Below are 16,160 nucleotides of genomic sequence, written 5' to 3' on the forward strand. Positions count from 1 at the left end.
AGAGCTGCACCTTAATTCATAAATCCCAGATGAATTTTCAAAATATAACCCAGATGTTATCCCCTTTGGGAAACTTCTATTCTCACCACACTTTAGTCTTAAAAGAGTATTCAATGTGTGCTCAAATTCAACCATAAGGAAACACTGAAATCATTAGAATGAGTTAAATGGATTTCACTAAGGGTTTTGTGGGGGAGATGGAAGGGAGGGCTAGCATTGAGCACCACACTATAAACAAGTTAGTCTTTAAAAATCCCTTTAGGGAATTTCTGGTCCTCAAAGATCCTATTTGGTTAAAATGCCAATCTGTTTCCTTTTCCCTTTGACTTCTCCACCATTTTCTCATATCACACATCATAGTCTGCCACTTTTACAAATACCCACTCCAGACATGTGGACTTGGGTTCTCCCTTCCTTTCATGTAGAGAAATATCATCGGCCATCTGGCCTTCTCCAGACATCTCTATAATGTTATTGATTTAAACTTTCTCCATATTCTTCATTATATCATAAACTTGTTCAAGGTTTTTTCATTTCTTGTATAAGTCACTAAATATTCTAGCATGCAATAACTAAATATTTTAAATTGTTTAATTTATAATGGCCCTCTATGCATTCTATAGCACATTGTAAATGTAAGTTTTATGGAGATTGGTATAAGGTGTACTTATTCCAATTATATTTTGTTTACAAGAAAAGAATATGCTCAAACTAAAACTAAAATGGCCTACAACTTTTGAAATATCTGTTTAAATGTTTGTACTGCTCTTGAAAAATGTGAAACTTTTAAATTCTTTTATTGTGTTAAAAAGACTTAACTTGAGATCTACCTATTTAACAGATTTTTAAGTATGTAATACCATAGTATTATCTACAGGCAGAATGTTGTACAGGTGATCTCTAGAACATATTCATCTTGTGTGGCTGAAATTTTAGCCTAATTAATTAGCAATTCCCCCATTTACCTCTTCCCCCAGCCCTGGCAACCACAATTCTATGTTTTGCTCCCATGAGTATAATTTAGATACCTCATGTAAGTGAAATTATGTAGTATTTGTCTTTCTGTGACTGGCTTATTTCACTTAGCCTAAAATCCTCAAAGTTCATCTACGTGTCCATATAGCAGGCATGCAAAAGAATGAAATTGGACCTTTATCTTACACCACATACAAAACTCAACTCAAAATGGATTAAAGACTTAAACATAAAATCTGAAACTATAAAACTCCTAAAAGAAAAATAGGTAAAACTTTTTTTATTTTTGTAAGACTGATTGCATGGTATACTTCTGTTGAGATAGGCTGTAAAAGTTTTTGTAGTGTGTTATAAATCTCCACATTATAAAAATATTTCCATAAGTAACATCAAAACACATAAGTAGGTGGTTGGATCATTGTAAGAACTTTTACAAATATCCTATTCCATTATTTTCTAGGGTGGATGATATGAAGTCATTTTTAGTAGCAAGGCAACTAAACATTAAGACATAATAAATGGTTACATTTAATTACCCTGAATAGCGATATTTGTTATAATTTGAAATTTTACTTACCTCTAACAGATGGCCAAAAGTTGGTTTAACTGTTTGAAGCATAAGTTGCTTGGTTATTGGGTTTAATGTTAGAGGAAAACCAAACAAAATATTTAGAATATCATCAAAATAAATAAAAAATAAGCAAAAAATGGAGAAGTTGTTAGTATTATCTTTACCAATATTTTGATATAAAAGACAATATTGGATTTTCTCTAATAATAAAATTGACTCACTGGGACTTCTTTTTAGCTTCACATTCACAGACAACCATAAGCGTGAATTGTTTAATCTAATTTGTACAATGTCTAACTTCATAGTCAGAAATTAGAAATTGTATAGTACTTCACATGTGGCAGATATTATTGGTTGCCTACCCCAAAGCCATTAACTTAGCCCTTGCCAGAATCACTTTCCATGACAGAAGCTAAAAATATCAGACATTTGCTTTTTTATAGGATATGATGCTCCTAAGTTATACCCATGTGACCAAAACTAAAGTAGTCATAATTTATCATCCGAATGGGAGCACATTTGAGAATAAAAGGGAAGTATTCATAATTCTGCTTGGACAGTAGAGCTCATCTGAAGTGGAAATGTGCCAGGGGACTTTTGGGAATATCTAGATTCCAGGATATAAAAACAGTCTAGGTTGAGCAACTACCCTTTATGCTTTGGACAAGGCTGTGTTGCATCACAAAGCTTGAAGCAGAATCTTGGATGCATGAAAGGGACTACTGCCAAAACATTGAGGATAGCTGAATGAAAAAACAGAAAGAGCCAGAATCTTTTCTGACATAGTTGAATAGTTTGCTTCTTCTTACACAATAAATAGTTTTATTCTTTTAATTAGCTGGTTTTTTTACTCACATCAAAAGCATCCTAGATAACATATTTATAAATATTAATATGTAGTGAAATTTGGGACCATGGTATTTCATGCACAACCCATTCAACTATTGGACAAACTTGTTTTAATAATTTTTCCTCCTATGGCTTATGTAATCTTTGTATTCTCTTTTATCTTCAATATAGGAATTTATGATGAATCCGCTAATATTTAAGGTAAAATGTCAGTTTCAAAACACACTACATGATATCAATAACCAATCTTATAGTCTACTTAAAATCAATATTAATTTTAAAACTATGATGCAATTTAATATCTTGAAAACTAAACAAATTTGCTCTAAACAACAGAATTTTAAAAGCAGTGGAGTAATTTATAACACATTCATTTGATTGTAATGATTAGAATACACTTTAATCCAGCTAGAGTAAAAAAGATGTATGCCTAATAAGGACATACAAAATAATATAGCAAGTTCTAAGGACATAGTGAGAATTGAATCTGAGTTCAGAAATATCAGAAAACAAGGGTGCTAGCTTTGTATGTTGGGAATAACACAATGCCTCTCATACTGCTACGTTTGAACCCCCTTATATTATCAACTGGCTTCCCTCACAGGCTCTTAATGAGGAAACCCAAAATCCAAGTTTACATAATCTTGTAATTCAAGATACTACAAGTTGGCCCTAGTGTTTATGACAGAATTTACTTATTGAGAAGATAATTGGTTTGTCCAAACTTATAAATTTGTTTACATTAGATTAAGAGTCTATCCCTGGTTCAGTTAGAAGAGATTGATTAAGAAACTTTCACTTCTGGGCCTGTGAATGGAACATGAAAATGAAGAGGTCTGATACAAGAAAGAAGTCAAGCAAATTAGAATTTGATAGGGCATATTAAATGCTAGGCACCCCTCAGACAACTTTCATAATATCTAATGCAATCCTCACATAATTTCAATAAGACAGATTTTCTGGCAACAATTATACAAATGAGAAATTGATGCCTCAGGACAATTAAACAAGCCTCATTGCCAGAATTTTAGCTAAGGTCTGTCTATCTTGATAAAAAGGTAGAAAAATGGATAGTTACTTTATTAGAAGTTACAGATATGGCTATTGATTTTTGTTAACATAAGGCACAACCCAGAATTGTATGGATTTTCCCTCAATTTTACCAGTGTAAAAGTATAGGAACATCATTTTGTCATAATAGATGTTATACTATTATTCATGTTTTCTTACACCAACCTTAGATTACCCATATCACTATGTTGCTTTTAATAATTTAGAATATCAAACAGTTTATATCAGAGAAAAGAATATGTATCTAAATTGAAATTAGGAAGCAGTTTGTGGTGTGCCTATAGTATTATCATAACATTTAAACTGTATTTGAATTTGAATAACAAAAAAAAGAAAATCTATGAGAGAGTGTTCATTCAAAAGCAGATTTTATTTGAGATGAGGTTCGTATTTTTTAGTACATTAACAAAATTGTGCAACCATCACTATCGTCTAATGCTGGAATATTTTCATCCCCGAAAACAAATGCTGTACCTAATTGCATTCAGTCCCTATTCCCACCTCCACCTAGACCCTTGGCAACACTAATTTACTTTCTGCCTCTATGGATTTGCCTTTTCTGGTTACATCATACAAATGAAATCATACAATATGTAGCTTATTGTGTCTGGCTTTTTTAGTCAGCATAATGTTTTTGAGGTTCACCATGTTGTAGCACAAATTGATACTTCATTACTTTTTATGGTTGAATAAGTCCCTTGTATGGACGTGCCATGTTTCTTTAGTCATTCATCAGCTGATGTACATTTGTTTCCACTTTGGGGCTAGGAACATTCATGTAAAACTTTTTGTGTGGACATGTTTTCAGTTCTTCTGGGTATATACCTAGAAGTATCATTACTCAGCTATATGAAAGCTCAGTGGTTTACTTTTTGAGAGCTGCCAAACTATTTTCCAATACACCATTTTACATTCCCATCAGCCATGTATGAGGGTTCCAATTTTTTCACATTCTCATTAACACTTATTATTGCCTGTACTTTTTATTTTGCCATTTTAGTGGATGGAAGTGACATCACATTTTTTCTGATTAGCATTTCTCCTAATTTGAAGAACGGATATTCAAGATTATTTACTCACTTTTTAACTGGTTTATTTCGGTTATTTTGGTAGAATTGCAATAGTTCTGCATATATTCTGGATACTAGACTGCAATCAGATGTATGATTTGAAAATCACATATCTCTCATTTTGTGAGTGGTCTTCTTAGTTTCTAAATAGTGCCTTTTAAGCACAAAAGTTTTGTCTTCTTTAAAATTTTTTATGAAGTCAACTTTATCTATCCTCTCTTTGGCTTCATGTTCTTTGAAGTATCACATGTAGAAACCATTGCCTAATGCAAGGTCATGAAGATTTACATCTATGTTTTCTTTTAAGAGTTTTATAAATTTAGCTGTTACATTTCAGTATTTGATGCACTTTTAACTTATTTTTTGCATATGGTAGGAGGTAGTGGGGTCCAAACTTATACTTTTGCTTATAGATGTCCAGTTTTCCCAGCACCATTTATTGAAATTGTCTTAGTACTATTGTTGGAAATCAATTAACCATAAATATGTGGGTTTATTTCTGGATTCTTAATTATATTTAATACCTCTAAAATTTATTCCTATGCTACTACTATACAATCATGACTACTGTAGTTTGTGTAGTAAGTTTTGAAATCCAGAAGTGTGAGTCCTCCTACTTAGCTCTTCTTTTCTGAGATGCCTTTGACTATTCTATGTTCCCTGTAGTTCCATATTAATTTTAGGATCAGTTTGTTGATTTCTGCAAGAAAAAAAGAGAACTGAGATTTGATAGGGGCTATGTCGAACCTGTAGATCAGTTATGTCGAACCTGTAGATCAATTTGGTGAGTATTGCCATTTTAACAATATTAGGTGTTCCAATCCATGAATACACGGTGTCTTTTCATTTATTTAGGCTTTTGTTACATTTATTTCAATGATGCTTTGTAGTTTTCAGTGTACAAGGCAAACATTTCTTTTATTAAATTTATTCCTAAGTATTTTATTCTTTTTGACACTATTATACATGGACTTATTTTCTTAATTTCATTTTCAGGTTGTTTATTGATGGGGCATAGAAATACAGTTGCTTTTTATATACAAATTTTGTATCCTTCTGAACTCATTTATTGACTCTGATAGTTTATTGTGAATTTCTAAGGATTTTCTATATACACAATTAAGTCATCAGCAAAGAGAGATAGGGTTAATTTTTCCATTCCAGTAAGGGTATCATCTTTTTTTACTACCTAATTTCCCAACAGATGATCTTCATCAAGATCTGAAAATTCTGTGCTCTGAGACTGCTTCTTTGATAGTGATACCTGCAATTTTACCAGTGTATAAAATTTTAGGAGCGTAAAACAGGACATTTTAAGGCAATCTTCAGAAGTAACCTACGGCCACAAAAGATCCTATGAGGAAGTAGTTCTCAAAGTGTGCTCCTCAGGCCAGAAGTATAAGTATCACCTGGTTCTTTGTTAAAGCTACATATTTCTTGGGCCACAGCCCAGACTTACTGAATCAGAAACTCTGAGCTTGAGGACCAATAGTTGATATGCTCTTGGAGTTCCATTAGTGCTCATGGAGAAAACTACTGCTACAGAGAAAACTAATGCCACATACTCCAAAGCAGGTGAAGTTGGAATCCACATGAGACGGCAACTCCTGGGTTGTGCTCAGATCCTTGTGTAGCAATGAATGCCAGTTGTTGCTCACATTGCTTGCCATCTGCAGGTATTACTGGGAACTCAGCAGATCCCTCTCCACTTTGCCTCTCTTGGAGAACCTGACAAGTGGCTTGCTGCTGGAGGAAACAGATCTGCAACATCAGGCACCCAGGCCCCTGAGGGCTGAGAAAAACCACAGTTCCTTGACACACCTGTAACTCATTTGGGGAGGTGCTGCTTGTGAAGCTCAGCTTTATCATCAAAAACTGGATTCTCCATTCAAAAAATATACTCCCAGCAGCTTGCAAAATGAGATCAAAATCATCGAGTACTACAAGTATTTTATCATTATAGAAATTACTTTTATAATGAGAAAATACTTGTTTACATTTGTTATAAAGAAGTAGCAGTACATTTTGAAAAATACTAAATGTACAAAGAAAAATACATAATGATGTAATCAGTAATGTTTCTTTAATAGTTATTGTATTATACCTTAAGGTATGATATTATTAGTATGTATCTATGAACTCCTCCTTTCCTAACCTTCTACCCACACATATCTAGTACATATTATTCATTTCTAAGTGTGCACATGGTAGGTTCATTAAAATAGAAAAAAAAAAAAGAACTCTGACCATTTGACAAACATAGTAATAACATAAGCATTTATACAAGCAGTGGCTAAACTGTTTAGGTTTACCAATTAAAATTCAAGGGTTATAATTAAATTAGAGTGTAAAATCCACCAAGGTAAATAACTAAAATTAAAAGATACTAATTGTTAAAAGTAAAACAATGCTTCAGGTGAATGAAAACTTGAATATTTCAAAATACAGGTATAGGAATTTAAAGTAGCAAGAAACACAAATATGAAAACATAGTGCCTCCTAGTATATTATGAAAGTTCATATTTTTCTTGGGAATTGTAGCATAATGAGGTCTAGATTCAAGTGAACTTGGAAAATAAATATTTGAACAGAAAACATGCAGATGATTGTTATTCAAAACATCAGAACATAAGCATGTCTTAATAAAATTACTTGTACATTTTAGGCACATCTGTCTCTTTTGTCTAACATTTGAGAGTAGAATCCTAGCCATATTGGTTGGCCAGAAGTGATAGGTTGATACTGTATTAACTGTTTTGCTTTTGTTGTTTTTATATTTTGCAGATGTCACTTCATCCTAGTTTTAATATTTAAAAGGAACACATAAAATAACACGGTATATCAGAGGAATTGGTATGTTGTAAGAAAACAGTCATTATATTTTTAAAAAAACAAACATGAATGTAATTTCCTAATTTGCCAAAATGGACAAAATGAAGGATATGGGTATCTCAATTTAAACTGAAAAAACAGTTCAAGTTATTTAAGTTTTTTTCCTGAAACTTTTTGTATGATAAATCTAAGGTATTGAAGTTACCTCTAACTACAAGTAAAGGGCAATCCAGTGGATTTGTGCCCAAAAGCACTAATGAATGTTGAGGTAATCCTCATAAAATTTCATTCAGTTGCAATAATGAGAGAGAAAAAAAAAACTTTATGTCAAATATTTCCCTATACAATTGAAACCATCTGTTTCTGAAAATTGTATACTGTTTAAACAATATTATTTAGAGTTCTATTCAGTTCATGGCCACTCATCTTAGTATTTATGGGAAAATAGTATTTTAATGTCATTAAGATAGCATTTGTCACATTACTGCTGTGGTTGTTTTAATGGGAAAATTCAGCTAATTTACAAGAAATGTCTCAGTACACATAACTTGGTGGGAATTTAGGAAACAGTGATATATATATATATTCATCAGAAATGTATGTAAAAATATTTAAAATAAAAAATAGCAGATATGAATGTCAGGAGAAGGCTAAAAAATTGTCAATAAATTCCCATCAATAAAACTTTAATAAATCAGCTTCTGGTGGTTGGCTTATTATTTACTTTGTGTTTATTAATAGATTTTTAAGAACAACTTTTCTAGTTGGTTATAGATCAGCATCTTTTGGCAATAGCACAATGTTTGTGAGAATTTTGTACAATGAGCTTTTAAATATGTATGTTAATGAAATGAAGACATATTTAATCTCGACTAATCCTGCCTGTGAAATGCCTGAGCTTAGCTATAGAAGGAATAAGAGTTGTATTTTTAGTAAATTGAAAGTTATTTTTTTTTTTACATCTTTATTGGAGTATAATTCCTTTACAATGGTGTGTTAGTTTCTGCTTTATAACAAACGGAATCAGTTATACATATATATATGTTCCCATATCTCTTCCCTCTTGCGTCTCCCTCCCTCCCACCTTCCCTATGCCACCCCTCTAGGTGGTAACGAAGCACAGAGCTGATCTCTCTGTGCTATGCGGCTGCTTCCCACTAGCTATCTACCTTACGTTTGGTAGTGTATATATGTCCATGCCTCTCTCTCGCTTTGTCACAGCTCACCAATCCTCCTCCCCACATCCTCAAGTCCATTCTCTAGTAGGTCTGTGTCTTTATTCCTGTCTTACCCCTAGGCTCTTCATGACATTTATTTTTCTTAAATTCCATATATATGTGTTAGCATACGGTATTTGTCTTTCTCTTTCTGACTTACTTCACTCTGTATGACAGACTCTAGGTCTATCCACCTCATTACAAATAGCTCAATTTCGTTTCTCTTTATGGCTGAGTAATATTCCATTGTACATATGTGCCACATCGTCTTTATCCATTCATTTGTTGATGGGCACTTAGGTTGCTTCCATGTCCTGGCTACTGTAAATAGAGCTGCAATGATCATTTTGGTACATGACGCTTTTTGAATTATGGTTTTCTCAGGGTATATGCCCAGTAGTGGGATTGCTGGGTTGTATGGTAGTTCTATTTGTAGTTTTTTAAGAAACCTCCATACTGTTCTACACAGTGACTGTATCAATTTACATTCCCACCAGCAGTGCAAGAGTGTTCCCTTTTCTCCACATCCTCTCCATCATTTATTGTCTCTAGATTTTTTGATGATGACCATTCTGACTGGTGTGAGATGATATCTCATTGTAGTTTTGATTTGCATTTCTCTAATGATTAATGATGTCGAGCATTCTTTCATGTGTTTGTTGGCAGTCTGTATATCTTCTTTGGAGAAATGAAAGTTAAACATGGAACTCTAAGGACTTCTGTTATTTGTTCTTTCGGTAAAAATTTTAGCTTCAACTATGTGCCATAAATAAGGATAAATAAAACATATCTATGACCTTGGATAGCCATATATGCTAGTGATAGAGAAGTAATTAAAATACTTAAAATAACATATGAAAAATCTTCTAATAAATACTGGGGGAAAAGAATAGAAAGAGAAAAGTAGCCCAAAGCTCTCAGAAAGGATTCAGAAAGGCATTTCAATTAATGGAATCTCAAATATAAGTAGAAGGAGTTAAAATTCTGTTATTTTCTGTATTAGTAAGGCATACACTAAAAGTTCGTGGTCAGTATGGGGCCCTACATTTCAAAATGGGAGTAAATCAGGAAGATATCTGGCAAAGACAATGTTAACTAGAAAAAAAGCCCTATGAGGAAAAGTAAAAATAATTGATGCCATTTAGTTAGAAAAGAAAGTTGTGACATCATGAAAATGGAAAGTTAATGTTTCTTCAGATTCTTGTAGAACAGACCATGACAAGCCTATCAAGCCTATTATATTTGCGATTTTGCTTTTGCTTATGATGGACTAGCTTGTGTCAAACCCACTCTACTGACAGGAACAACTAGAAAAGCTGGGTAAATGCATTAAATCTCTTTGGAGGCATCAGAAATTACCAAGACAACCAAGATTTGAAGGGAGAAAATCTCAGAGAGAATGGAAAATGCTGAAACTGTGGCTTAGTGCCATTTTTTCTTTCCTGGTATCTGCTGATTCCTAAGCAGGGGAAACCTTAGAGATTGAGAATCAACTAGAGGTTGGTGTATGAGTCTGAGAAGTTATGTAGATCTTTTGGCAGTCTTACGGTGCAGGGAAGGGCAAAGCTAAAGCTCAGGGCCAACTAAGAAGCCTGATTAACACATCAGATCCTGGAAGTCTGCACTCAAGGTACAAGGTCAAATCTGAAATAGACCTGTCCTAAAAAAACTGAAATCCAGCTTTAAGTTAGCTCAGTTTCAATACTGGATTCAAGAGATAAGCCAGAAATATGCAAAAGTAAATATCTATGGGAAAGATAAGATCATCCAGATATAAAAATTATCCCTACTGTATTTTTACACAATAATTAGGATTCAATTATATATTATAAGGCTATCACAACACAAGATCAATATACATAAAACAAAGGGAAAAAAAAGAAAATGAAAAATAGAGATTCAGGAAGGTGATCTAGATGTTAAAGTTATAAGGACTTTATAATAACTTTGATTCATAGGTTTATGAAAAATATATTTCAGGGTAAAGAATTTTAGTAGTTAGCTAGTATCTGTTAATAAAAATCAAAAGGTAATTATAGAATTAACAATAAAATAACAAGAAGTAAAGACTTGATAACTGGGATTAAGAAGATTAGACACAGAGGATTAATGAATTGGATATAGCTCAGAAGAAAATGCTCAACTTGAGGCATGGAAAGAAAATACAGAGAAAAACTTAAGAAGATGTCTGATGTACTAAGAGTTATAATCCCATGAAGAAAGGAGACAATGAAGTAGAGCAATATTTGAAGAGGTATTACCAAGAACGCAAGCCATAAAATACAATCAAAAAATGTAAAGTGTATTGTAGAACTAAAGGAGAAAGGTGATACAATAAACAAAAATATCTACAAGACAATGCAGACAGCTATCTTCAAGAATATTAGGTAATATGAGTTTCCTTGAAAGAATATAAAAAACACTATATGGGGGAAAATGATGAGTTGGACTTCATTAAGATGAAGAACTTCTCATCTAATGAAAACATTAAGAGAAATTCATTAAGAGAAAATTCAAGCCAATAAGTGGGAGAAAATATATGCCATACATACATCTGACTCATATATAAAATTTACTGAAAAAAATCTACAAATGAATAAAAATACAGGCCACCCAATATTCACATGAGCAAGTGGATATCAAAGAGGATATCCAAATCACAAATGAAAATATTTTAACACTGTTTAACCTTATTATTCTTCAAGGTAATGCAAATTGAAACTACGAGATAACTTTACTTCCCATCCACATTGCTGCAAGGACAGAAAATACAGGGAGTTCGCAAGGATTGGAAGTAATGAGAATTCTTATAGACTGATAGGTGGAGTGAAAATGTGTACATATCAATTTGAAAAATTATTTTTCAATATTTACTAAAATTGAACGATCTAGAAATTCAATTCTGAGAAATAAGACTACTAGAAATACGTTCAATAAAAGGCATTTACTAGAATGCTGAAATATTCATCGCAGTATTTTTTCATAACAAACCCAAATTACAAACAATATCAATATCCTCAACCATATCAATCAACAATAGAACTGATTAAAAAGTATAGTATAATCAGATAAGAGGATGTCATTCAGCAATAAGAATAAACAAACACTGATCTAAACAACAACATAGATGAATCTTGCAAGCATAATAATGAGCAAAAGAGGCCATAAACTGAACTATACGCTATATTTCGTTATGTACAACTTAAAAATGAGCAAAACTTGTTTACAAAATTACCAGTGAGAATAGTGATTAATTTTGAGGATGCAGATAGGTTTTGTAAATAAATGGGAAAGGTCAAGCAAGGACTTCTGTGGTGGTTTAAAAGTCTGATTTATACCCTGTTTCTCAATCTGGGTCTGTGGACCATGGGTAGCCATGAAGATGCTATCAGTGGCATGTAAATCTTCATATAAACTACATATTATCTTAGTGAATGAATATGTTTTTCAAAAAATATTTTTAAATGCATGGAGAATTTATTTTGATACAAAATCACTGAAATTGTTATTAAATTCATAGTAGCTTTTTGCCATTAGGTATTTTGTCAATCTATAGTTACCAGTATAATATCATCCTATAGACATTAATAAAATATTTCACATTAAAAATGTTCCCCATTCATGAACAAAGGTTGGAATCAACAGCTTAGATGATATACTGAGATACAGGTCATTTAAATGAATGGTCTTCTAAAATCCCTCTTTATGATATAATTTTTTTTAATTAAAAGAAGATGCACTTCAACTGATACAAGTGATCAAACTAAGTTTTGTAGTTTGGCGAATCATAAGACAAGGGCTTCACTTCAAGGGCCACAGAGAAATATACTGAAAGATGCAAATATGCAGGAATTTCACGTTGTGAGTGGATAATCAATTTCCGTAAATACTCTCCACATGTTTCCAGATAGCAGATTTCTTTGTTGTTGTTTTTAACATCTTTATTGGAGTATAATTGCGTTACAATGGTGTGTTAGTTTCTGCTTTATAACAAACTGAATCAGTTATACATATACATATGGCCCCATATCTCTTCCCTCTTGCGTCTCCCTCCCTCCCACCTTCCCTATGCCACCCCTCTAGGTGGTAACGAAGCACAGAGCTGATCTCTCTGTGCTATGCGGCTGCTTCCCACTAGCTATCTATTTTACGTTTGGTAGTGTATATATGTCCATGCCACTCTCTCACTCTGTCCCAACTTACCCTTCCCCCTCCCCTTATCCTCAAGTCCATTCTCTAGTATGTCTGTGTCTTTATTCCTGTCTTGTCCCTAGGTTCTTCATGACCAATTTTCTTTTTTTTTTTTAGATTCTATATATATGTGTTAGCATATTGTATTTGTTTTTCTCTTTCTGACTTATTTCACTCTGTATGACAGACTCTAGGTCCATCCACCTCACTACAAATAACTCAATTTCGTTTCTTTGTATGGCTAAGTAATATTCCATTGTACATATGTGCCACATCGTCTTTATCCATTCATTTGTTGATGGGCACTTAGGTTGCTTCCATGTCCTGGCTACTGTAAATAGAGCTGCAATGATCATTTTGGTACATGACGCTTTTTGAATTATGGTTTTCTTAGGGTATATACCCAGTAGTGGGATGGCTGGGTTGTATGGTAGTTCTATTTGTAGTTTTTTAAGAAACCTCCATACTGTTCTACACAGTGGCTGTATCAATTTACATTCCCACCAGCAGTGCAAGAGTGTTCCCTTTTCTCCACACCCTCTCCAGCATTTATTGTTTCTAGATTTTTTGATGATGACCATTCTGACTGATGTGTGAGGATATCTCATTGTAGTTTTTATTTGCATTTCTCTGATGATTAATGATGTTGAGCATTCTTTCATGTGTTTGTTGGCAATCTTTATATCTTCTGTGGAGAAATGTCTATTTAGGTCTTCTGCCCATTTTTGGATAGGGTTGTTTGTTTTCTTGATATTGAGCTGCACGAGCTGCTTGTAAATTTTGAAGATTAATCCTTTGTCAGTTGCTTCATTTGCAAATATTTTCTGCCATTCTGAGTGTTGTCTTTTCATCTTGTTTATGGTTTCCTTTGCTGTGCAAAAGCTTTTAAGTTTCATAAGGTCCCATTTGTTTATTTTTGTTTTTGTTTCCATTTCTCTAGGAGGTGGGTCAAAAAGGATCTTGCTGTGATTTATGTCATAGAGTGTTATGCCTATGTTTTCCTCTAAGAGTTTGATAGTTTCTGGCCTTACATTTAGGTCTTTAATCCATTTTGAGTTTATTTTTGTGTATCGTGTTAGGGATGGTTCTAATTTCATTCTTTTACATGTACCTGTCCAGTTTTCCCAGCACCACTTATAGAAGAGGCTGTCTTTTCTCCACTGTATATTCTTGCCTCCTTTATCAAAGATAAGGTGACCATATGTGCATGGGTTTATCTCTGGGTTTCTGTCCTGTTCCATTGATCTATATTTCTGTTTTTGTGCCAATACCATACTGTCTTGATTACTGTAGCTTTGTAGTTTAGTCTAAACTTAGGGAGCCTGATTCCTCCAGCTCCACTTTTCTTTCTCAAGACGGATTTGGCTATTTGGTGTCTTTTATGTTTCCATACAAATTGTGAAATTTTTGTTCTCATTCTGAGAAAAATGCCAGTGGTAGTTTGATAGGGATAGCATTGAATCTGTAGATTGCTTTGGGTAGTAGAGTCATTTTCACAATGTTCATTCTTCCAATCCAAGAACATGGTATATCTCTCCATCTATTTGTATCATCTTTAATTTCTTTCATCAATTTCTTATAATTTTCTGCATACAAGTCTTTTGTCTCCTTAGGTAGGTTTATTCCTATATATTTTATTTTTTTTGTTGCAATGGTAAATGGGATTGCTTTCTTAATTTCACTTTCATATTTTTCAACATTAGTGTATAGGAATGCAAGAGATTTCTGTTCATTAATTTTGTATCCTGCTACTTTACCAAATTCATTGAATAGCTCTAGTAGTTTTCTGGTAGCATCTTTAGGATTCTCTATGTATAGTATCATGTCATCTACAAACAATAACAGCTTTACTTCTTCTTTTCCAATTTGTATTCATTTTATTTCTTTCTCTTCTCTGATTGCTGTGGCTAAAAATTCCAAAACTATGTTGAGTAATAGTGGTGAGAGTGGGCAGCCCTGTTTTGTTCCTGATCTTAGCGGAAATGGTTTCAGTTTTTCACCATAAGGACGATATTGGCTTTGGGTTTGTCATATATGGCCTTTATTATGTTGAAGAAAGTTCCTTCTATGCCTACTTTCTACAGGGTTTTTATCATAAATTGGTGTTGAATTATTTCGAAAGTTTTCTCTGCATCTATTGAGATGACCATATGGTTTTTCTCCTTCAATTTGTTAATAGTGTATCACATTGATTGATTTGTGTATATTGAAAAATCCTTGCATTCCTGGGATAAACCCCACTTGATCATGGTGTATGATCCTTTTAATGTGCTGTTGGATTCTGTTCTCTAGTTTGTGTGTGTGTGTGTGTGTGTGTGTGTGTGTGTGTGTGTGTGTTACAGGGGCCTCTCACCTTTGGGGCCTCTCCCATTGAGGAGCACAGGCTCTGGACGTGCAGGCTAAGCAGTCATGGCTCATGGGCCCAGCCGCTCCGTGGCATGTGGGATCTTCCTGGACTGGGGCACGAACCTATGTCCCCTGCATCGACAGGCAGACTCTCAACCACTGTGCCACCTGGGAAGCCCTGTATTCTAGTATTTTGTTGAGGATCTTTCCATTTATGTTCATCAGTGATATTTGCCTGTAGTGTTCTGTCTTTGTGACATCTTTGTCTGGTTTGGGTATTAGGGTGATGGTGGGCTTGTAGAATGAGTTTGAGAGTGTTCCTCTCTCTGCTATAATTTGGAAGAGTTTGAGAAGGATAGATGTTAGCTCTTCTCTAAATGTTTAATAGAATTCGCCTGTGAAGCCATCTGGTCCTGGGCTTTTGTTTGTTGGAAGATTTTAATCTCAGTTTCATATCAGTGCTTGTGATTGGCCTGGTCATATTTTCAATTTTTTCCTAGTTCAGTCTCAGAAGGTTGTGCATTTCTAAGAATTTGTCCATTTTTTCCAGGTTGTCTATTTTTTTGGCATAGAGTTGCTTGTAGTAATCTCTCATGATCCTTTGTATTTCTGCAGTGTCACTTGTTACTTTTCCTTTTTTCATTTCTAATTCTATTGATTTGAGTCTTCTCCCTTGTTTTCTTGATGAGTCTGGCTAATGGTTTATCAATCTTGTTCATCTTATCAAAGATTTTAGTTTTATTGATCTTTGCTATTGTTTCCTTCATTTCTTTTTCATTTATTTCTGATCAGATTTTTATGATTTCTTTTCTTCTGCTAACTTTGGTTTTTTTTTGTTCTTCTTTCTCTAATTGCTTTAGGTGTAAGTTTGGTTGTTTATTTGAGATGTTTCTTGTTTCTTAAGGTAGGATTGTACTGCTATAAACTTCCTTCTTAGAACTGCTTTTGCTGCATCCCATAGGTTCTGAGTTGTTGTTTTCACATTGTTATTTGTTTCTAGGTATTTTTTGATTTCCTCTTTGATTTCTTCAGTCTTCT

The 16,160-nt window shown here is 33.5% G+C and overlaps 1 protein-coding gene across 1 annotated transcript in view; it reads right to left on the minus strand.

The window, feature by feature from the left end:
• Positions 1-6,087: 6,087 nt before the first annotated feature.
• Positions 6,088-16,160, minus strand: part of CNBD1 (cyclic nucleotide binding domain containing 1) — a 437,906-nt gene continuing 427,833 nt past the window's right edge. Inside the window, 1 exon segment of the mRNA XM_029222632.1 lies at positions 6,088-6,476. Coding sequence (XP_029078465.1) covers positions 6,088-6,476 — 389 coding nt within the window.

This window comes from Monodon monoceros, unplaced genomic scaffold, assembly GCF_005190385.1.
Source record: "Monodon monoceros isolate NGI ecotype Baffin Bay Population unplaced genomic scaffold, NGI_Narwhal_1 Super_Scaffold_14, whole genome shotgun sequence".
Taxonomy (NCBI): Eukaryota; Metazoa; Chordata; class Mammalia; order Artiodactyla; family Monodontidae; genus Monodon; species Monodon monoceros.